The 24,843-nt window shown below is 37.4% G+C and overlaps 1 protein-coding gene across 8 annotated transcripts; it reads right to left on the reverse strand.

Annotated features, from left to right (window-relative positions):
• Positions 1-4,371: 4,371 nt before the first annotated feature.
• On the reverse strand, positions 4,372-24,842 carry LOC113044073 (oxysterol-binding protein 1-like). 8 transcript variants are annotated; one of them, XM_026203669.1, is made up of 19 exons: positions 24,674-24,842; positions 23,593-23,763; positions 19,102-19,310; positions 18,850-19,006; positions 17,412-17,523; positions 17,072-17,270; positions 15,966-16,080; positions 15,731-15,791; positions 12,209-12,376; positions 11,885-12,130; positions 11,688-11,808; positions 10,703-10,806; positions 10,245-10,340; positions 9,894-10,081; positions 8,904-9,154; positions 8,767-8,805; positions 7,863-7,910; positions 7,137-7,175; positions 4,372-5,719 (listed from the first exon to the last, which is right to left on the reverse strand). In XM_026203669.1, exons 2-19 carry the CDS (start codon positions 23,724-23,726, stop codon positions 5,577-5,579), a joined length of 2,430 nt encoding a protein of 809 aa, XP_026059454.1. In that variant the 5' UTR covers positions 23,727-23,763; positions 24,674-24,842; the 3' UTR covers positions 4,372-5,576. The 8 variants fall into 8 exon arrangements, with proteins under 8 accessions (XP_026059454.1, XP_026059452.1, XP_026059453.1 ...); XM_026203667.1 differs by having other exon boundaries at positions 15,731-15,794; XM_026203668.1 differs by lacking the exon at positions 24,674-24,842 and adding an exon at positions 24,397-24,577 and having other exon boundaries at positions 15,731-15,794.
• Between the last annotated feature and the right edge of the window lies 1 nt (position 24,843).

Raw genomic sequence — 24,843 nt, forward strand, 5'->3', positions numbered from 1 at the left:
CAAAGTCATTTTATTTCAAGCCAAGCCAGAGAAACCACACATTTAATAGAAATCAAAGGAAACCAGTAAATGAACCAAAACTTGTGATTATATAACAGGAGTCATGCAATTTATAATTGTGATGGAAGACGCATTGTTTTTGAAACGTCTGTTCAATCGAACCAGTTGCTTCACAAAATGAATCAAAGCGCTGGAATTTCCACATCTGCTGGTTAAAGTCATGAAAATGCATTCTAATAAAATCTAATACATATAAAGCTGAAGTCTGTATGTTTTGCCTCTTTGTCGCCATGTCTATGTGAAACCTGCAACTGCAGATATTTGCAGAATTATCTTTGCATTGGTTGTGCACCGCAACGGCTCTTGCGCGGATGAATCTAATGTTTTAAGGTGAATGTGTGGCTGTCAGTCACTTCGCCGGTGTGAATACTGTACTTATGAATAACAGACTCTATATCTTGGAATATATGTCCCAACTCCCAAATAAAAAAATTCACCGGATATTGTCATCGGAACAAGTCTGTCACTTTTGTTCTGACCAACTGAGGAAAAAAGCATACATCGCGCTACTAATGGGGATTAAAAATCTAACATTCACTTAGCTCATATCAAATAAAACCATGCAAATTACTATTATTGTTATACTTTTTTGTCAAATTGTTAATTTGAACAACATCGGCATTGCGTGACTACATGTGTATTAGCATGGAGATTTGCGTGCGATGCCCCTGTAAACACATAATCCTTTCTGGATTACAATCTGCCATCAAAATGATAAATGTAAGTATTCCAGCTCCTCATGTGCAATATAGCATATATAGCATTACTAGCCGGGACAACTTCTTAATGTTTACTGATGTGACGTAATGACGCAGCAGCAAGCACGAATTTTCGACAATTTCAACCAGTACTACACAAATTAGAAAACATTATAAGATTACTTTGGATAATTTGCAACCAAAATAAGTTTAAGACTACAGCTTTATCTCGTAAAAATGACTCAAGATCATTTACAACCACACGTTCAATGCATTTAACACACTATCCTCAAACCACAGGCGCTTCAAAACAGTAGGATGTAGCAAATGCTTTTATCAGTTCGCCATTACATAATAATAAAATGTATATAATAATCCCGGATATAATGAAAGCAGGTTAATCTCAGCAGCTCTTTAATTGGCTCATAGAATGGTACACCAGGAGTTGTTGTCAGCTTCAGTCTCATTAACGTTACAGCTCTGTAGTTTGATTCCGGCACGATATTCCTGAGTTTTGAATGTCTGTTTGAGATACTGCTCTCGAGTCATGTTCTTGATGATCACGAGGAGGCCCTGGCTCACTCTGTAGGTTCTGCTGCTGTCGAAGCGTCTCAGGTCACTGTGTTCAGTCACATACACTCTGTTGAAGTTGCCATTGGCGTCCTGACGCACAATAATGCGATCCTTGTTACTGTCAGGATTGCTGCGCATGTAATTGGCCCTGACATCATTTGGGAGTTCGTCTGCACCTGGAGAGTTCAGGTTACCCACCTCATAGTATGGCAGAGTCTGAAGGGGTACAATGTGATCATCATCATCTTCAATTCTGTTATGGTACTGGTGGAAACCAAAGTCTCCATCTTGAGGACTATAGATGGAGGCAATCTGCCCATTTCTGAAGTAGATGTAGTCATGAGCAAACCAATACAACAGGTTCAAGCCATGTCTAGGCCACGGCTGACCGTAGCCGGTGTATTTTAGCTGGGACAGTTCATTCAGAGTTTGCACCATGATGGACAGCTATGTAAGAGAAAGAGACAATGAAGAAATATTTAGAATAATAGTAAAACCAAATAAACAGGCAGTAAATATAAACTCTTTTGAAGGGAAAGTGCATTTTAGATGATGCAATTTTTCAACATTTATGTTTTCCACCATTTCAATGGTCATGTTGTGACAAATAATTTAAGTATTAAATATAAAAGACAAAAATTCTTAGTCTTTTGTTGAATGTAGAATTCCAATACGTTTTTTAATATACAATGTATTAATACAAACTTATAAAAATACTGAATAAAGTTTAGCCAATTTATAGCTTTAAAGGTAACACTTAAAAATTTTTTACGTTTTATTTTGCTACAAACATATACATTATTGTCAGAAACACCAGTTAACTAAACATCAACACAGGTTAAAAAAAAACCTTTAGTATTTAAATACGTAGAAAAGACAGCAGTGTTTAAATTTTCTCTTGAAATTGTATAATTAAAATAAAGACATTTTTGAGAATGTTGTAAATATACATTATTGATCGTGAAATTATGGTTGAATTTATATTTGATGTTTCTGTGTCTCATATACAATTCCTCTAAAACCATGTAAGAGAAAGATTTTTAAGCATGTGCTGTCCTTGTGGAAAACACAGATGTCTTAATTTTTACCTTGTATGGTGAAGACTGGTCCTCAAAGTTTCTTGCAGTGATCTGGTTGTTGACCTATAGTGAGTTATAGTGAGAGCGAGTTCTTTTTAAAATGAATATTTCGAGACACGCCTCCTTAGAAAAGCTCACAGCTGGGAAATAGAAACTTAAGATTTTTGGAAGGGAATAATAAACGGTATGTAGTGCACACTAAACCTGCTTGTCCACCAGAGCAAAGACAGGAAACTGAAACTTACTGCTTATCAACTGCATTTCAGCCATACTCTCTACATGCAAATTATGCAAAAAGTGAAAATACAAAAAGACAGGCATGACAGGCTGTTTTCTTTTGATCATTTCCTTTTCAAACCAGCTTTTATTACACCATCATCTGCACCATGACGACAGTCAAGAGCAATTCTGTGCTGCAACACAATGATCAGAGGCCAAGAGAGGGACAACACCAACAGGACAAACAAAAAAAAAAAACGATGCCAACCAGCATTAGTGAGGAAAACTGTCAGGAATGACAGTCAAAGGAAAGAAATCAATGAAAAAAATAAGTTCTACAGTTGTACAAAGACTGCAAACAAAGAAAATAGAATCTGTAGTTATTACAAACAGCAGTAAAACTGTGAATTCAGACTGAAACCGCAGTTTTAACAGAACTGGATGATGGGATAGATGTACACAAATATAACATTTCCATTAGTCTGAATCCCTTGAAGGACAATGAGCAAAATGTTTTGTCTTTGACATGAAGAAAGAACAACTGCGCTTTGTATAAAAAAAATACAAATAATTGTGCTGAACCCTCAAACTACATCAAAATTACCATCATGATTATAACTCTAACTGTCAGTGTCAGCAGAAGAAGAATTGGTATTAATAATATGAATATTTTACTTCGTTATTTGATATATATACACAAGTATCCGCAATGTTTTTGCATTGCTGTAACCTTGCTTTATTTTCCCACGCATGTCTTTAAGTACACTTGAAAATAAAATGCAATTTTTCTCTTTTGTTTCACTGGAATATTCAACAAACCCCAAATACATCACTCATGATCACACACATACACACATAGGTTTGAGACTCCCTTGACCTCACGTGTTCATCTGAACACACACACACACACACACACACACACACACACACGAGCGCCTCAGTTTGTGGACACCGTCCTTCTTTTCACCCCTTTCCACGCGAGCAGGAGAGGCCCATAATGCATCTGTGCCAGGCTGAAGGCGAAACCTTCACATCACAGCGACTTGTCAGTTTGAAACACTGAAGCTAAACTCGAGCAGTGCAGCTAACATCGAGTTCTTTACATGGCTCTCCTGCTTATAACAGCACAATCTGCTGTTCTGGAGGCTAGAAACAAACACGCTCTGGACAACTGGCTAGTCATTTTAAGAGATTTTAGTGGGTGTTATTAAGAAGATCAGAATGGACCGAGTGGACTGTACAGTTGTGATGGGATTTAAAAGAACAGTTCAAGCAAAAATGAAAATGATGCCATTGTTTACTCGCCCTCGGGTCATTCAAACCCACATTGTTGATTTTTATTTTTTGTATTCAAAGGCTGAAAAAAAAAAAAAAAGAAAGAGACAAAATAATGACTTAAAGGAACCATGAAAGTAATGCATACAAATTGTGCGTTGTATTTCAAGTAATGTGAAAAGTCTGGAATTTACATTGTTATTCACTGAAAATATTTTCTTCTGTTAAAGGTCTGACATTCATTTGGGAGGAAATTGTGTGGTTTGATGGTCATCGACTCCAAAATGCCATGGATTCTTGCATTTTATAATTGTCATGCCAGTTTGAACAGATAAAGAAAACTTGCATAAAACTAGGAGACTTGTAATATAGCTTCACAAAGACTTAGACTACGTTCATGATAAATAATGTTTTTTTTTTTTAAGTTTTTATGTTATAGGCTGTCAAGGTCCAAAAAAAAAAAAAAAAAAAAAAAGAAGAGTTACATTTCAAGTAATAGGATTGCTTATTGACAGAAAAGACAATCTTCCAAATCTGCCGAAGCTCTGAAATCTTATTTGCAAAAAAATATGCAGTCTGATAACCAGCGACTCAAAAATGCCAATGGTTCTTGTGTGTCGTAAATGCTGTACCAGATCAAACAAGTGAGAATTTTATGCACTGTATAGTAGATTCAGAAAGAATATAACATCTCAAATCTCTACTTTCATTATACTTTTTGATGGTGTTTTTCTTCTGTAGAACAGTTTATAGGCTGTCAAACTCCAAAAGGGACCAAACTAATGCCTTAAAACCACCATAAAAGTGATGCATATGACTTGTTTGTTATATATGAAGTAATGCATTGACTTAGTGTGAATGAAAAGAGTGCAATTTACTGATAATCTTCTAATACGTCAAAGCTCTGATATTAAATTTGATTAGAGTTTTAAAAAATGGTGCAGTTTGACTATTTTGTCTCCAAAAAAAATCATGTAGCAACTGGCGTTCAAACAATTTGAGAACTCCTCACAGAAAGCTATTGTATAAATTCAGTAGGAACATAGCTCCTCAAATCGCACTTTAATGGTACTTTTATCATACTTTTTAGTGCTTGACATGTTGTGCACAAACATATTTGTTTTGCAAAAGAAATAAGGGGGTGAATAAGCAATGACAGAGCTTTCATATTTACGCAAACCATTCCTTTAAAATCCACAAACCAAGGCGAGCTCTTAAACTTCATCTTTCACACAAACATGCTCAATGAAAAGAAAGAGCACTACAGCGCTTCTCTGAACTCATTCACACACACACACACACACACACACACACAAACAAGCCTTCATATCCCTCGGATGTTTAAGGATATGACATCCACAGCTTGAGGAAGATTTGTGGAGCGGGAAAGGATATGTTTTCCTAACGCTAGCGTTTACTGAATGGTGAACCCTATTCTTTAATAATCCCGTGAACACGAGGAGAACAGAGAGACACACAGTAAATGGTGGTGTCCAATTCGGTGTCCCTTACTGTCCACTGAGTAGAGCGCAGCTGGCGAAAAAGAGGACACGCATCTCGATATACTACGATACGGGAAAAGAGAAGGGGGAGCCGACGGTGCTTTCGTTTGTTTGTTATCTTCCGGGAATCGGGATAGTGAAGACATCTTGGGGCATGTGTGTGACTGGGATCAGAAGATATCCGGGCAGGAGTCCCAGTTCCCTTGCTCCTTAGCCTCCCAGTATCCTCCTCTGTAGATGTGTGTGGGCTCTCCTGTCCTCGGGTCGACCTGCCGCTCGAACCACATGGGCTTGTAATTGTCCTGGTGACCACCTGATCGAACAAAGCGGACACATACATACAAAAGCAAACAAACAGTCACTTAATTAGAGAACAGATGCAAGGTGCAAGTAACTCAGTATAGCCCTTTTCTATAAAGCTATTAGAAACTATTTCAAATACAGCCTGGAGCTTACAAAAACAAACGCTGCCTAAACTATTAAATCTATACTTCTTAAACAATCAGCTACAGTCTCTGATTTAACATGTCTCGCTTTCTATATTCACACAACAGGCTGATAAACAGCAGCTAAGAGAGGCACATGGACAACTCGGGAAGAAGAATAAAGCAAATAAAGGAAAAAATATTGGTAAAGTTTAGAGGTGGGCGGCATGACCAGCATTTTATTTCACAGTCCAAGATACAACTTTATATTTCAGTAATGGAGTATAAATAATAGTGCAGTTATTTTTGCTGAAAAATGAGCCACATAAAATATTATATCTAGGTAGTATATATATTAAATATTAATAACAATTTTCTTTTACAGTGACCTTGTTACACATTATGTGTACTTACTATAGTAATAAGAATAAATTATTCATGATTACATGCAACTAACATGAAACCAAACGCTCATTCTAACACTAACCATATAGTAAATACATGCAGTCAATTAATATAACTCGCTACTTAAATGTATAATTGAACTGTAACAAGGACTTTGGTAAAATAAAGTGAAACTAAATATTATGAGCATAATTACATAAGAACATAACATTACTGTCTAATTCAACTATATATAAAACATTTTTTTTCAAACATATATTTATTATATATTTTTTTCTTTTAATATTTTATTTTATTAGCCAAAGTACATTTCTTTTTAAATATTAAATTATATTTTATTAAAGCACAGGTGTGCAAAATCAGGTGTGCAAAAATCTTACATGTTCACACTATGTGAGTACCAAGTCAATTTCATTGTTCAACTACAGTTTTCTGCTTTATCATACCACCTAGCTCTATCAGATGTGAGTAATGGAGGGGCTGGAAGGGTTTTGGGTGGATGTTACTTGCTTTTGACTGGAGCTCCATAAGGACCCTCCACTAGAGCGACACAGAGCAGATAACGAGACAGTGAGGGTCTCATCCATCAGCTCACAAATGCACAAAGTTTAAGTGGAACTACATGTTAATGTGTAGTTTTCTGTGATAACCAATGCATACGCTGTATGTTTGCAATAGTTAAGAAAGTCATATTATAACTACATTAACATGAATTGTGGATCTTGTGCTTATACGCAAAAAAGTATAATGTTGTATAATGTATAATATGACCCAATTAAGCTGTAAAAATGTAGCTCTAACAACGTTTTCCACTCAATTACAATGACATAATTCCACTTCATTACGAACACTGGTTTTGTATGCGTCTCTGTGTGATGTGAGCGAGTGTGTGGTACTTGCTTGAGTATGCAGGTGGGTGTGAGCCGTGCAGTGTTTCAGCTGCAGAAGCACACGGATGAAGATCGAGGGATGCGGGCAAAGAGAAGAGGAGTGAGAGAGAGGTTAGCATGCATGGGAGGAGTGAACTGAAGAAATTAAAGTCTACACTGACTGTAGTCTCTGTAATTGATATTGTATATACTCCTAGTTTATGCCTTCACACTGCCCACTAGTGGAAGAAAAATACACACACAGGCATTTAATTAAAAATGCATGACAAAAAAATACATTTAAATAAGAACCAAGACTAATAATTGTCTGGTTTCTATTGAATGACAGTCATGACAGTTCAATAGAGTTTTTTCACTCCTGAATCTCCTAAAAGAAAAAGTGATCTAGGATAGAGTTCACACGGACTCTAGTATGGTTTATAATTGTTGTATTTCTTGACTCTAGCAATTATGTTAATATTGATGATGTGAATGCAGCAAAACACAATCAGAAAAGAAAAACTTCAGGGGTGAAATCGAACTCAGGACTAAGCAATCAAATCAAGTGTGAAAACGACTAAACTACACTATACAGCTATAGTCTGTGCTGATTCTGCTACTTGCTTGATAGTGAAAGATCAGAAGAAGTTTCATCTGTGTCAGCTGACGGAGGGACAGACAGATGGAAAGTGAAGATGATTAGATGATAAATGTGAGAGACAGACTGATTAGGAGAGAGGGATGGGATGGTACTTGCTTTTGTAAGTGGTCTCAGAGGGCTCACTGGCAATCTCGACTTCTTCGGCTGATCAGAGTTGAGAGACGAGCAGCCAAAAATTTAAAAGGGGGGTGCAAATTAAGGCAAAAACAAAAAAAGAAAGAATACAATGAGTGAATGGCATGATGGAGGCAGGGAAAGTGATCCTGGATATTAAAGAGACAGTTCACCCCAAAATAAAAATCCTGTCATGATTTACTCAACCTTAATGTCATTCCAAACCTCAATATGACTATTTTTTGCATACGTGGATCATAGACACCAAAGTATTACAAAACAGGTGTGCTACTACTTTTATGGTACTTGGTTGTCATTTTGGAGCCAAGTTTTTAGGAATCATCTAAAACTATTAAAACATGTATATTAACTGAAATATAATAAATGATAACTAAAATAAAAGAAAACAAAACATAAAACTTAAAATGTCAGTGAGTTGTAAAGGCAAGTACTAAACCACAAAAAAAAAAAAAAAAAAACTCACTATTAACAAAAATATACAAAACTGAAAAAAAAAAAAAAAGAAACTTAAAAACCAGACTTACTACTCTGAAAATACAGTAATAATAATAATAAAATAATACATAAACAAAAATACCATTATGATATATTAGGTAAATAAATATAACACTGCTTAAAGCTTTCAAGTTTAAGTCCCTTTCACTGATTTTGTGGAAAAGCTAGACGCAAGAAAATTCCTAGATTTGGAAGAAAATTACAAAGACTACAATTCTTAGGTGAACTATTCCTTTAATGTCATGCAAATAAGCACTATTACATTGTCTGCATGCGTGTGTGTGTGTGTGTGTGTGTGAGAAATGGGAGAAAACGCAGAAGACGACAATTAAAAATAGGAAAGAAAAGGTAGTAGAACAGGAGTACTTGCTTTTTAGTGGCGAGTCAGATATGGAGTCCTCAATGAGAGCTTGAGTGAAAGACAGAGACAGAGGAGTGAACGAGAGACGCCGAGAAGGCGGAGGAAACGAGGAGACGAGCTGAATGACAAATAAAAGGACACTTTACCCTTGTCCGCTGGCTCCTTAACCTCTTCTGCAGGGCTGCCGTTGTGGTTGGCCTCTCTCTCCCTCTCTCGGCGGACGGTGCGCTGCTTCTCCTCCAGTCTTTGTTTCTCAGCGTTGGCCTCTTCCCAGCGGCCCTGCTCCATCAGACGCTGATCCGGCCGCCTCCGGCTATCCGTGGGAGCAACGCCCTCCTCCGGCTCATTCAATGTCAACGCCAGGGTCGAGAAGTAGTACATGTTTTCAGCACCTTCCCTACAAAGAACAGAGAGAGACAGGACAGGAAATTATGGAGAGATTGAGAAATTCCAATCGAATTCTCACTTGAGCACCACAACACGATGTGCCAGAGAACATTCACTAAACACTAAGCCACAGCTCCAACTACTCATGAATAATCGTGTCATGCATTCTAATTAACATTCTTTAATTAAAGGTCTATTCCAGGCTCAGTACAAGTTAAACTGACAGGATTTGTGGCATACTGTTGAAAACCAAACCTTGTTTTCTTGAAAAAGGCAAAAGATTACAATGAGACACAACTGAAATGTGTGGGACCAATTTTTGGAGGATTTTAAAGCAGAAATGAGAAGCCTATAATTTTAGAATGCACTGTTTCACCAGAAATATGAGCATACAATAATAATAATAATAATAAAAATAAATATAACTTGCAATAATACTACTGTAAAAACGCAGTATTATAATAATACTACTACTAATAAATAAATTAAATAGAAAGAACAACAAACATTTCACTACTGATGTCTTAATTTCTTTGCTTTCAAAACAGCACAAAATAAAAAGGGGAGCTCAAAACAGATTTATTAATTAGTCTTATATATATTAAATATAACTGAAAATGTTTTGTGGCTGTATGACTGAACATTTACAAAGTGGCTCATTCACCTCTTTTGTTACTGCTACTGTTCGTTTTGGCTTTTTTTAAAGAAATCGAAGCACAAATGCTTTCGACTGAGCTTGAATTTCTTACGGCAGCGGTGTCTTCCTCCACAGCTCTTTGGCTTTGAGCGTCTGATAGACGGTTTTCTGTCGCCCGTCGGTGCCGTTCTCTCCCCCTCTGCTGCTCTGCATCACACGAGAGCACTCCATCTTCTCGTCCCACGTCCCAGACAGAACATAGTGTGCTTTCCCGTCCTTATCCGTCACCACCCCCGTGACCTACAGAGAGAGGCATTGCACAAGAAGGAAGCGAAAGCGGACAAAAAATACAGAATGGGCAAAAAGAACATCAAAAGATGCAAAGGGTGACGAACAAAAGGGGAAAAAACTGACACGTCTGCATTCTGGGAGACAGAAGTCAGTGAAACGGCTGCTGACTCACCTTTCTGGCCACGTCTCGGGAGAAGTAGCTGTACGGGGCGAACTTGAGATGACAGCGGTCCCCTGTTCTGTGGTTCACAACATCTATTTCTCCCGACTGAATACAGAGAGCGACACACCAATATCACTTATGAATAAAATGATCCACTACAGATATTTAAGTAATTTAAGGGCTGTGTTTGTATAATGCAAATGTAATTCGCAAAACCAGAAAAAAATTAATGCACAAGAAAACTGGGTGACAATCATTTTATTTATATAATATAATTTAAATGACATAAGAAAGTGACATGTACCAAAAATTGTTGAGATGAGCAAAGTTTTTACACTTAATTTTACAATTCAAAGAGGAATTACTGTAGCATTATCCACTAACAAGTCCATCAGTTCATTTTATACCCAGACACACTGATGCTGATTATATGAAAATATGTCTAAATAAGTAGCGTGTATTCTGACCTGATCTATCCAGAGTTTCCCGACAATTATATTGTGCACTGTGGTTGTGACTTTCTTCCAGGTGTAGTGATTGTTACTCTTCTCAAAGATACAATGAATTGAACCTGGAGCAAACAAACAAGTAATTCAAAAAGAACTTGAAAGCTCTTGCTTAAAAACATGAATGTAAGCATATGACATTGTAATATCCATTTTTTTATATGAATGTACTAATACATTAAAGCAGAGATTCCAACCTTTTTACTTTTTTTTTTTTTGGTCAGCCAAACCCCTTTGATTTTAAATATTTAATTTAAATGCCCCTCAGAGATTTGAATTTAATACTTAAAAAATGTAAAGATGCATTTACAGTTCTCTGATGTTGGTTAATAGTTACATGACATCAATAAAACAAATTTGTATTTATTATCTAATTATTTCTTTTAGTGGTCTTAATTTTAAATAATGTATACATTTTAATTTTACATTTTTATGTTTTCATTCATTATTAGCTTATCATCGAATCACTAAACCTAGGTTGGGCAGCCATTTAAATGGGCATATCAAAAAAGTATTTGGATATTTAAGTCACAATTAAAAATGCCCAAATGTTGTTGCATTAATTAAAATATCAAACTCATGGCTTATCTGTTTTAAATACAGCACTGGCACACTCTACAGGCAAAACATTTTGTTCCATTTTAGTTATGTTTTTTTTTCATTATAAAACAGCTGTTACTGTTGAAACTGCTACTTGTTAAAAATAAAGACCAACTGTATTGTGACACTCTGTGGTTGTGAAATGTTAGTTGAACATGTTCATAGCTAATGAAAGCGTCCAAAAACTGTTGTTTCTACTGGGCTTTTTTGCATTACACTTCTTGTTTTATATGCTGTTTTTCATAAAAGGAACCAATGAGAACAACTCTTACCTGAATGAAAAAGCTGCATGTTATTTTACAAACTTGAACATTGTGATAAGGCTCAAAATAGGATGAATAGTTACCCAGAGGCATGATGGAGAGATATTTTCCCCTGAACTTGCTGGCCAGGGCGATCTCCTGTCTCAAGGTCCAGCCTCGCTCGGAGATCGCGTGATGTGCCGCAGCCGGAGGATGATGACTTACCTGATGACAGAGATGGGAAGAAGAACAGATTAATATCATTCACAACTCATCTATCTCAAGATAAACAAAGGCTCACCTGCTCACAGAGGGACCTGTAGCCGCTCTCCTGCACCCGGTCCAGCTCGAATGTCTCGCCCAGCAGAGGGTTGAAGGGTTTGCCCGTGCGGTGAACTGTAGTGGAGTAAGAGGACACGGTGAAAGCTGCTACGTAGCACATCTGCTCAAGGGAGCTTTGGCACTTGGCGCCCCGGTCCAGCAGCTCGTAGTACTCCAGATCCTCGGAGAGACGCTGCAGCATAGACAAGGGCTCGTTGAAGTTCACCTGTGAAAAGAAAGGATGTGTTGAAAATGAATGAATCTGGGCTGGTTGGGATTCTTGTAAAGATACGGATAGACATACAGGCATAGGGATTTTGGAGAGCTCTTTTCCGATACAGTTCTTCATGATGCTCCATAGATTGAGAGAGTAATTTGGTTTATCTGGGATTCGGCTCCGCCTCTTTCTCACAGGCACTACTTCCCGGGACTGTGGCGATTCGGGATTGGACCCCAGAGACTGCTCATCTAGCTGTGAAAGATTTAAAAAAAAGGTGTTTAAACATGAACTTTGGTGAGCTTAAAGGGGGGGTGAAATGCTCGTTTTCACTCAATATCCTGTTAATCTTGAGTACCTATAGAGTAGTACAGCATCCTTCATAACTCCAAAAAGTCTTTAGTTTTATTATATTCATAAGAGAAAGATAGTCTGTACCGATTTTTCCCGGGAAAAAACACGACCGGCTGGAGGCGTGACGTGTGGGCGGAGCTAAAGAATCACGAGCGCCAGTAGGCTTTTGCGTTGAGAGCATGTGGAAACTGTGACATTATCGTGAGGGAAAAACCATCATCCAAAACAAACCATGGCTAACAGTCAGATTCAGCGTATATTTATGATCCAGAATCAGATCCAGAGGCTGAGACTGAACGAGAGCAGCAGCAGCAATGACTCGCTCCGAGCGGGTCTCGAACCCGGGTCACCGATGGGAGGTTGACGCACTAACAAGGAGGCAGAGATATTTGAAGCAGTTTTACTCACCGCCTGCGGTTCCAACACACGATCGTGACCCTTTTTCGTTGGGATTGCATCATCCTTAAGAAATAAACGATACGCAAATCCATCGTCAAACTGGGCCTTGTTTGTAAAACAAGCATCTTCGAAATGCAGGGAACAAACACAAACACTTGCACAACTCCGTTGATGCTCTGTAAAAATAAACTCCATCCACTGGTCCCTTAATGCTGTTTTTTTTTTGGGTAATCTGTGCAGGGTTGTCTTGCCCTGGCAACCAAAAACACACTTCTTTTGTGACATTCCGCGACGCTCTCGCTCTGATCAGTGAAGTCTGTTGTGCTCTCAGTGCTGTGCTATACGGGAGCGCGCGCTCTTCCGGCAGACGTGTCCTCAGGACCCATATAAGGAAATTCCACTCCATCTAACGTCACACAGAGCCATACTCGAAAAAAACTTTCAGAAACTTGTGACAAACCGGAAGGAGTATTTTGGGAACAAAAATACTCCTTCAAACGTACAACTTAATTTTTGAAACTTTGTCCATGTTTAGCATGGGAATCCAACTCTTTAACAGTGTAAAAAACTCAGTATGCATCAGTGGTGGACGAAGTACACAAATCAAGTACTTGAGTAAAAGTACAGATACATATAATAAAATATTACTCCAGTAAGAGTAAAAGTACTCCTTTTTCAATCTTACTCAAGTGAAAGTACAAAAGTATTCCATTTTTTATGTACTTAAGTAAAAAAGTACTGAAAGATAGATGTTTGCAATTTTATATAGGCTACTTAATTTAATGTTATATTAGCACATATTTTTTTATAATCCTACTGCTCAAAATACCTGTTTTTTTTCTCCAAAATAACCACTATATGGAGTCAAGATATATTTTTGTTGTTGATATGGACTACACTGATGAGAGTAATGTTCACTGTGAAGCTTACACTGTGATGTACCTGAGAGAAAACAGAGATGACCATCTGATTTTCACCAGTAAGAACAAAGTATTTTAAAGTTAGTTGTTTTACAGAACATCAAAGTTACAGTACAGGCCAAAAGTTTGGACACACCTTCTCATTCAAAGAGTTTTCTTTATTTTCATGACTATGACAGTCACACTGAAGGCATCAAGGGCTATTTGACCAAGAAGGAGAGTGATGACCTGGCCTCCACAGTCACCGGACCTGAACCCAATCGAGATGGTTTAGGGGTGAGCTGGACCGCAGACAGAAGGCAAAAGGGCCAACAAGTGCTAAGCATCTCTCGGGGAACTCCTTCAAGACTGTTGAAGACCATTTCAGGTGACTACCTCTTGAAGCTCATCAAGAGAACGCCAAGAGTGTGCAAAGCAGTAATCAAAGCAAAAGAGGAACCTACAATATGACATATTTTCAGTTGTTTCACACTTTTTTGTTATGTATATAATTCCATATATAATTCCACATGTGTTCATTCATAGTTTTGATGTCTTCAGTGTGAATCTACAATTTTCATAGTCATAAAAATAAAGAAAACTCTTTGAATGAGAAGGTGTGTCCAAACTTTTGGTCTGTACTGTAACTTTATATATGACATGATAATAAGGCCTGAAGTTAGGAAGAACATTTTAAGGAAAATATAATTATATTTTCATAATGATTTTTTCCTTCTCAAACCTTGTCTGTGGTTTAAAAACACCCCTGGCCAAACAGGGTGCATCTCTTCCCACTTTAATAATTACTGTAGTTACCATGTTCTGAACATCACATCCTTTCTTTTCTACCCAGATGTAATCTATATATCTATATATCTATATATATATATCTATATATCTATATAGATATATATATATATATATATATATATATATATATATATATATATAAATAAGTGTTTGAATTAAAATATTTGGACATTATTTATAAAAATTACCTCAACTTAGCACCAACAAGCTTGTTAGGTAGACAGTTAGCATCAGCTAACAATATTTACTTATTTTCAGTACGGTTATGAATAAACATTAATGTCTTGTCTACTCGTCTAGTTAATCCAAACAATATACATATGTATAACGTTACTGTTGATAAACAATATAAAAATAGACGTCACATAGGACATTTTAATAAAACTGTTAACATTATGGCAGCGGGGAATTTGAACGTGCATGAGTTATTGTATTTAATCTGTGTTATTTAAAGTTTTTTTTTTTTTTTACCTGAAATTGATGTGCACTCGAGCATTTCAGTGGGCTTAAATAGATCACTCTTTACAACGGATTTAGTTCCCAAAAAACTGACAATTTTGACCTAAATACGATTTTCAGTTACAATAATTAATCCTAAATTTCAACATTAATAACTTACTTTTATCAACGTCAGACGCACGCGCGCTCACAAGATCTCCCGGTTCTTACTTCTGGTGACTCGCACTAAACGGTTCATTTGAATCAGTGAGTGGTCGACTCCAGAACAGCTGCAATCGGATCATTCTAATTCATAAACAAATCGTTTGATGTGATTCGCGATCCGATTTAAAAGTATATTTTGAAAAGACTCAGTTCGTTCATGATGAATCAGACACCGCTTCTGCGTGTCGGAGCACGTGATCTATTATAGGGAGTAACGATATGTTTTATGAAATGTAGTGAAGTTAAAAGTACGATTTTATGCTTTGGAATGTAGTGAAGTAAAAGTAAAAGTTACTCAAAATAAAACTACTCCAGTAAAGTAAAGATACTTGAAAAATGTACTTAAGTACAGTAACGAAGTAAAGCTACTCCGTTACTGTCCACCACTGGTATGCATGAAATAGCATTTCACCCCCCCTTTAAGAGACTTCTTTCAAAATCATTATTAAAGTAATTATTCTGCCAGTGTACATAAACGCCTTACCGATGTCGTCCCGTCGTCCATTCCCAGCTCACTACTGATTCCACTGACATTGCTGCCGGATCTCCTGAGAGAAATGGAAAGAGCGTATGAGAGAGCCAGAGAGTGAGAGAGAGAAGGAACAGGAAGGGAAGAAAGAGGATACACACACTTAGGTCCAGTAACACTCATATCAGAAGAGAGTTAAGGGACAGAGAGGTAAAAGTTAAACGACAGGAGCGAGGGAGTGAATACAGACCTGTGATATTTGGGGTCTGCTGGTACAGTGATAAACTCTTGAACGTCCTCGCATGCATCAAAGAATTCATTCTCCTCGTCCTCGTCACTGACGTCCCCTTTTACTGGAACTGGGCCTACAGGACCGAGAAAGAAGAAGTATGCTTTATATACAGGAAATCAGTATTCAAATGTATGACTAAACAGTTTTTTTTTTTTTTTAAACAGAAATTAGTTAGAACGATCAAAATTTACAAGGAATTGGATGCCAATTTGAAAAATAAAGAGTACTTTGAATATTCCAAAGGTTTCACTGCAACTTTTAAATTGGATAAAAAAAAATAAAAGAATAAAATAAAAAAGAATACAAAAGTATTTTAATCAGTTCAAACTTGTACAATTCAAACAGCTTAAAAATTCTGATTTAATGACAAATTGCTTTTTCCAATTTTTTTTAAAAATTTAGTTATTTAAATTGTGAAACACACTACCAATACTGTATCAAATTGATACTTTTTGAAAAAAAAGTATACTTCTATTAAGCAAGCAAGCAATAAATAGAGCAAAAGTGCCATTAAGACATGTATAATGTTACAGAATTCTGAAAAAAAAAAAATATATAACACAAAAAGCGCCAACCAAAATATGAAGCAGCATAATAATAATTAATAATAATTGTTTCTTAAGCAAGCAAATTAGTATATTAGAATGATTCCCAATTCTGATTATTGAGTAATAATGCAAAAAAATTCAGATTTGCATCACAGGAAGTTCAGAAGAAACATTCAACCCCAGACTTCTAAATGGTTGTGTGCATTAAGATACTTATTGATGTTTACTACCATATAGTGCTATATTTGTATAACAAAATTGAAAAGATTAACTCTTATTCTCAATTGCCTAGATTTAATGAAAATTGTGTGCTGTGTTAAAAACTGATTTGTAAAACAACTGACAGATTCATTGAAAAAGATTAGCTTAGAAAAGTCATTAATTGGGGAGTTCGAAACCACTACTTGTCTTTTTTTTCATTGTTGTGTGCAACTACAATGCATTAGAAATGTGTTTATATATTAGTCTCTATATAATTTTGCAGCACCCAGTCTTTCTGCGTCAGCCGTGCTTCACCTTTGCTGTCTATGGCAGGGTTGCTCTGGGATGAAGGCAGTACGGTGGCTCCTCTGAAGGCTCTCTCCAGATGGTTGTGTTGTTTGGCGAGTTGCTCCAGTGTTTCCTCCAGTCGCACTCTCTGCTCTCTCTCGGCCTGCAGGGCTTTCTGCCAGCGCTTACTGTGAGCCTGGGCCAACGCCAGGAAGTCCCGGCAGGCCTGGGGATCAGATTATTAAAGAATCGTTTACAATACGTTTAACTGTGGTTTCTGTGTGCTGTAAACAAACAACCACTAGTGAATAAAAGGCAGCGAGTTGCTTTATTCCCCTAAAGCAGATGATTTGCTCGGAGGTCTTACGTTGATCATGGCGTTAGAGGTGATGCGGAAGAGAGTGGCTCGCTCCGTCACCTGCCGAATCTTTTCACTCGTCTCTCCTCCCAGCCGAACTCCCTCCAGCTCAGACAAGGACCTGAAAGAAAGCATAAGAAACTACTTCAGAATCTGAGGGCAAAACCTAAGGTTTGACATCCCATGGTACCTAGGATTTACACAAGCTTCAGTCTGGATCCAGCCCTTACAAAGACCTGAGATGACCGAACACCTGAGAAGAGATGATGCAAACCCCTCAGAGGACCTCAGATGATGCCAACCCTGAAACAACATAAACTACCACATTTTGCTACAGGTTTGATTGCAACATATAATCATTGCTGTTAATAAGGTTCATTGTCTCATTTCTGCTGTATGTACATCAATTCGACATAGTCACCACTGACAAGCTAGTACAGAATAGATTGTAGAAACTTAACTTCCTGTAAAGCTGCTTTGCAACAATTGGTATGGTGAAAAGCGCTATACAAATAAACTTTAATTGAATTTAATTTAGACAAATAGTTTTTCTTGACTATAACCGTTTTCCATTTTTAAGAATAACAGTAAAGTCTTAAAGGGTTCATCAGATGCTACATGCAATTTTACGAGTAGTTTGAACTGAAATGTGTGTTGGCAGTGTGTGTACACAACCACCCTAGAATGATAAAAATCCAAACCAGTGTTTTTTTTTTTTATCTCGTTAAATCATTTCCCCTTCCTCAAATCGAGCCGATTTCAGATGCAGCCAGGCCCCTCCCACGATAGTTTGATTGACATTTTGATTGGCATTTCAGCACAGACTGGACTGGTGTTTTACCGGTGACCCCTGATTGACTGTCATCAAGAATGTCATAAGTGATTGAGGTGTTCTATTGTTGGATGTAATAATGAACATAGCAGTCATCATTTACTCCCGACATCTGAGCCGCTGAAGACGCAGTGGATATCCTTTGTTTTTTAAGGGAATGCGCCCCAATCTACATAAATGCATCTATGTTCGCACAAATCATTTGTGATCCAGCTTCACCTCCAGAAGAATGGAGTATATGTTTTTTTAATGAATCTTTGCAAATTGTCTTTCCTAATAATGTGCTAATTAGCAAGTTTCACAATGAATGCGGCTAAAGTTAACAGTCCCTCAGAGAGCGGCTTGGAAGAGAGGGGCGGAGTCAGCAGAGCTCATTAGCACTTAAAGGAAAATGCTACAAAATGGCTTGTTTTGAAAAGAACTGTTTTTGACAGGGAAAAAAGGGGGTTTTACCCTACCATTGAGAAATTGTTAGACTTTTTATTAAGACCCTAAAGAATCATATCAACGCGTTATACTAAGTTTATATAATTAATCATCGGCCGATATATATTGTGCACCTCTACAATAGATTTAGTCAAGTGTGTCCAGTCTGTTGCAGAAAGGTGGACTGACCGCTGAAGTGCAGAGCCGTGTTTGGCGATGAGGTCGTTGCAGGTGCTGAGATCCTCCACCTTGCTGCCCAGCGTCCGGAGGGTGGACTGCACCTCTGAGTTGCGTGAGCCTGAGCCCTGACCTCCTCCAGGAGAAGTGGAGTCATCCCCGGAGTCATCTGCAGGAAAAAAAGAGGAACGAAAACCGTGAAACAGAAACCCCAAAGTGTGCATTTTTGTGCTTTTCTTAAATGTGGTTTGCTTTCCAACTGACCCGACTCAGCCTGCATGCGGAAAGCTTTGGCTTTGGCCAGCTCCAGTGCTGTGATCCACCGCTGCCGCTCCACCTCTGAGCTGGCCTTCAGGTGATACGTCTGCGTGCCGCCATTAGAGATGACGAAATTGCATGAGTCTTCCACTGCGATATTGGCTGTTGCCAGGTTTATGGTGCCCCGACATGTGTGACCCATCTCCGCCTGGGTCCTGCAAGAGCAAAGGGAACTGAGATAAGATGACGTGTTTAAGATAAAACACTTTACTTAGTCATAGTTATATCCTCTTTTAGATTAAAACAGTGCTTATCATCGCTAAACGGGTGGCCAGAACAGGATGTGATGCGTTTCAGATTTCATAATGTTAGTCAAAGTCTGCTTCTGTGAAGCTAGAGCAGCATTCATGAGGCTCTCATTAAACTCTGACAGCTGTTTTTCGGCATCTGATGCAATATTCATGAATTAGCACTGAAAGACAAGCATTCGAGAAATGCCTTCGGGTAGAGTTTCTTTCACTCTTGAGCATTTATGTGACAGAAGATACGACGTGTTACTGCTGCTATCATAGTATCTGGTATCAGATTAGAAAAGAGCCTCATGTTAACAGATACACAGAAAAATATTTACCTCAATGAACATTTCTGAGCCATGAATCAAACCAACCATCTCCAAGATCCATCATTAAAATGACAAACAACGTGAACAATATAAAGCTACAGGCTGCAAGACTCCGATTGCAAATACAAAGTGCAACATTTTAAAAACGTATTGCAAAATATTTAATTAAACTTTATGAAAGCTGAAATCTGATTTGTGGCTCATATAGAAGCAGTTATAATTTCTTAACTTCAGCGCTTTTGGCTAAAGGTCTGTATCTAGCAGAGTTTTTATTGTTAACTAAAAATAAATTAAAAATAATTTGAATTTAATCTGAAGCACTAAATGTATTCAAACTAAAATGAAAATAAATGAAAGCTTTACAAAACTAATAAAAAATGTTTAAAGCACAATGAAATTACTCAAACTAAGGGGTGGGTACCGTTCACATTTTAACCAAAAAATGGCATCTTTCTTTGGTACTTTGCTCTCTGTGTAAAAACAAAAACATTTATTTTGTTTGGGGGGAAAAAAAGTCCAAACATCTTACAATTTTAACATTTTGCTATACACACTAGACAAAATAGTTCTAATGTCACACATAATATACTCAAGATTTACTGGTTTTTATATGATTCTTTGAATAATTTGTACTGTGGGTTTGGTGAGGTGTACCAAAAACAAACATTTTCACAGTCTTCCAAACTGACCCACAACCTAATCGGTTCGTAGGCTACATAAAGAAATTAATTCATTCCTCACACGAGTCAAGTTTTGAGTGTTGTACTGACTACTCAACTTAACTCAAGAACTTAATTCATTCACTACTACTTCTCGCCTGATTCCTGATGGTTTTAGAGGAAAGTTACTCCTAGTCTTGCCATGTCGTTTCAAAGAATAGTACAATGGCTAGCGCAACATGTCTAATGGCCTTGCATGCACAAAAGTGCAATCAGCAGAGGCTGGCAAAGCGGGGCCAGACAGAAGTATAAACAAGGCAGTCACGCAGCGGACAAAAGGCGCTGCAACATGCCTAGAACAACTCGCAGTTATTATTTCAAACCCGACGCGTCACATTCATCTCAATAAGACAGCAGTCCAAAACTTGAATCATGTACTCGAGAGTACCGACGTAATTCAGTCGGCCTTAAAAGTACCAAGTTTGTTTCCCAATCCAACTAAGACTAGATACTGAAAATCTAATAATAAAAGCTGATTCAAAGTATTTATAAATACTATAATAGCATATAAATAATAGTAAAAAATAACGGAGCAGTAAAACTGTCAGAAGTTCATATACAAACAGTTTTCATCTCCAGCTGTAATTTGCCAACACTGATGAATCACCAGTTCCAGGATTTTTTTTATACTCCGCGGGAAAAAAATGAGGCAAGAGCAGTTTGGATGGGCTATGACATGACACAAGAGCAATGCCAGGCGATTTCACAAAGGCACAAGAGTCCTGAGCCTGTAACCCATGAAACTGTGAAATCTCTTACTCGCCTTCTACATTTCCTGATGAATCTTTCACACACACGATGAGAAACCACTGAGGTCTGCCTGCAGGAGCAGAGGAAGTGCAGAAATCAAGCCTTCAGGCCGAGCATGTGATCTTCCTGAACAGAGGTGACCTGTTAATATAGTCACGTGACCCAAACTCTCTCAACCAATCATGTGGAGGTGGACAAGACAATGTGCACTTGTGTCTTTCATTTACACCGTATTGCTACGGTGAGGTCTGCCACACCCTGTTATACTGAGATCTCAGGTTCAACTTAAATTCAGTATTTAAATGTTGCATATGTAACAGACTGTACGACGAACATTTAATAAAGTATTTTTTAAAGCAAGTTATTTATAACACACTGAGTCCGAAATATTAGTCCGAAATTTTCGCATGTTGAAAAATAAATACGACAATCATGTTCACACACTGCCTCTGAAACGTTGATCCATTACAAAAAAAATTCAGATCATGTTAAATTTTCTGTGTTTTCGCATCCATATCATGCATTTTGATCAGAAAGGATGTTAAATACGGAAAAACGCATACGATAATTTCGGACTGCAAAGACCTTTTAGTACTTTAAAATTGAATGCAAAGCCAAATTTGATCAGAATTTCTGGTTTAAATTCAGATACACAACCGTCCAAAAGTTTTTTAAAAAAGCCTCTAATTCTCACCAAGGATGCATTTATTTGATCAGAAATACAGTAATATTGAAAAATATTATTGCAATTTAAAACAAGTATTTTCTATTTGAATTCATTTCAAAATGTAATTTATTCCTGCGATGCAAGGCTAATTTTCAGCATTATTACACCAGTCTTCAGAAATCACTCTAATATGCAGATTTGCTGCTCAAGAAACATATCTGATTATGATCACTGTTGAAAACAGTTGTGCAGCTTCTTGTTTTTGTGAAAACTGATTCCCTTTTTCAGGGTCCTCTGATTAATTGAAAGTTCAGAAGAACAGCATTATAAACAATGTCACTTTTGATCATTTTGCATCCTTGCTAAATAAAAGTATTCATTCCTTTCGTAGTCTTACTGCCCCCAAACACTGGTGGTGTATGCATTTACATTAGATTATCAAATAATAATCAACTGTATAAGCAAAAAAAAAAAAACATTTGTGAATTATTTTGGAAATAGGATGTTTTGATTCCACAAACATAATTTTTTGGTTCATCCCGAACTGAATGATGCACTACAGATCTTTTTTTATTTGCTTTGGTGTGGCACCAACACAGTATTTATTTAATGATGATTACATTTCATTTTCGTATTCAATAAACAATTACAACATAAGCAAAGTAGTCAAAAACAAAGCACACACTTTCACTAGCCAACTGCTGAGGCGTTGGACCTTGTTATTTTATCGTATATTTGAACATCAGATGACAAGGGTGGATTTTAAACAATGTGTTATCCTCTCATCTCAAACTGTTGAGCAAACAGTGAGGATCGCACGAGCAAACAGACACACATGCGGGCGCTCTCTCACGCAGTATTAATAATTGACAGAGCCCAAGGAGATGAATGTGGCTTCACCACCAGATCAACTCCCACTCAAATTGAATTACGTAAATGGCATCATCTTACAGACTGATGAACACCAGATGTTGAGTTTTTTTGCCCGTTTACATACCTCCATCCTAGGGTTATCATCATTAACTAAAACTCTTAAAACAGTTTTGTAATAAAATATGAATATTAGATTAAAACTTTAACTTATTTCAGTTAGTGTTCAAATCAACATTTAATTTTAAGTTGATGCACTGAAATTACTAAATGAAAATGAAATAAAAACTGAAATAAAATTAAACTTAAATAGTGGTATTTAATAATAAGTACAAAAAAAAGTACATTACAAAAATGACAACAACAAAAAAAAAAATAGTAATATTTAAATATATTTTTAAGCCATAAAATAATGACAAAAGAACATAAAAAAATGTACAAAAAATAAATTACATTTTATTTTATTTGTAAAAATAAAGTTAGTATAAAAATGAATTAAAAACTACTATAATAGTATTGCATTAATGGCCCATCCAGTCCAATGGATTGAAGTAAGTCGTCTGATGAGACATCATCAATAAAGCACAAACCAAACCAAGATATTTTATATGCATAAGTAAAAGCAAAAGAGATGCTTGCCTTATCCAAGAATATCAAGTTATTTCAACATCTAAAGCTTAGCACCTTTTCAGATATTGCTGAAAGGCCAAAGAACACTTCGTTCAGACTCACAAAACGTTCATTAGGACAACAGATGTTCCCATCAACTTTTAGGAGACCTGTTGTCTGACAGAAACAAATCCTGACAACTTGTTTTTTTTTTTTCTCCCTGGAGGTCGATAAACAACAAAAACACAGCACAAACTCACCTGTAGTATGACAGCAAGCCATTGCTCAGGACGAACCAGCGCCTTTGGTATCCCTTTATGTAATTAGTCCATTTGAAGAGCCAGCCTTTATAGGTGTCCCCAGGGGCCGGGGTGGGCGCTTTGGGCTCCGACATCAGGACGGCCCGTGGCTTCACAGTGTCTGACGGGGGTCTGGGGGTGAACACAAAGGGTTAAACAGTTAGTTGACACCTTTACCTGGGCGATTCACACCTGCAAGGACAAGACTCATAAGCCAAGGCACCTGAAATGTTTACATAAACACACAAGTTGTGTTGTTCCCCACCTAGACAGCATTTTGTGGGTTGTGTGTTGTTGGTTGACAGCACACTAGGTTTTGAAACACATCCCAAATCCTCCACATAAAGACTGAAACGTGTTACACTCAGTTCATATCACGTCCATGGGCTCGTTTCGCCTACGTGTCACTCTCTGAACACACTTCATGACATTTACAGACGCGAATAAAAACAAAACTCTTTAAACAGCAGCGTTTACGGCCGCGATAAATGAAAACAAAGATATCTCCGGCTATCTTAAACTTTGTTTAAATTGATTAGGCCTGTAGGTACGACTCATTCACACACAACTACGAGTCCAAACGACGTTTAAATGACAAAGTAGACAATATAAATACTCTTAATGTTTGAATAAAAATCCTGTTCGCTGATAAATATGTGCATAAACGTAAAATGACTTTGACGGCTAATTCAGCTAACGGCTAATGAAACTGACACGGACGCGGAAAGTCAATAACACTATTATTTCTGTAAATACAACACTTACGTGATGAGAAATCAACTGTGGGCCTCTCAAATACGCGTTTATCCTCTAAAGGTCCTTTAATAATGTCAGCGAGCGGGGGATGTGTGTAAAACTGAAGCTAACTCACGTAGCCTGCGCTAACCTTCAAGCTAGAATGACAGAAATCCCGTCAATTCGTGCATAACATCAGATGTAACCTCGGGGGAATAACGCAAAGCAACATGACAAGACATGGAAATCTGAAATCCCCAGTGTTGAAAGGGTTTAAAGTGTGTTGTGGGTGCTGGCCAGCTCTTACCTGATCTCTCAATGATCCCCTCTGAAGAAGGAAGTCAGTGACAGCAGATCACAGGAGCGAGTTACTCCACAAAACTCGCTTAAAAGTCACATTATTACCTCTTTCCCCCTTCACACATTACAGAAACCGTCCTGATTCTGAGCAGTGCATGTGCCTGCATGATTAGACTT

The sequence above is a fragment of the Carassius auratus genome, chromosome 26 (assembly GCF_003368295.1).
Source record: "Carassius auratus strain Wakin chromosome 26, ASM336829v1, whole genome shotgun sequence".
Taxonomy (NCBI): Eukaryota; Metazoa; Chordata; class Actinopteri; order Cypriniformes; family Cyprinidae; genus Carassius; species Carassius auratus.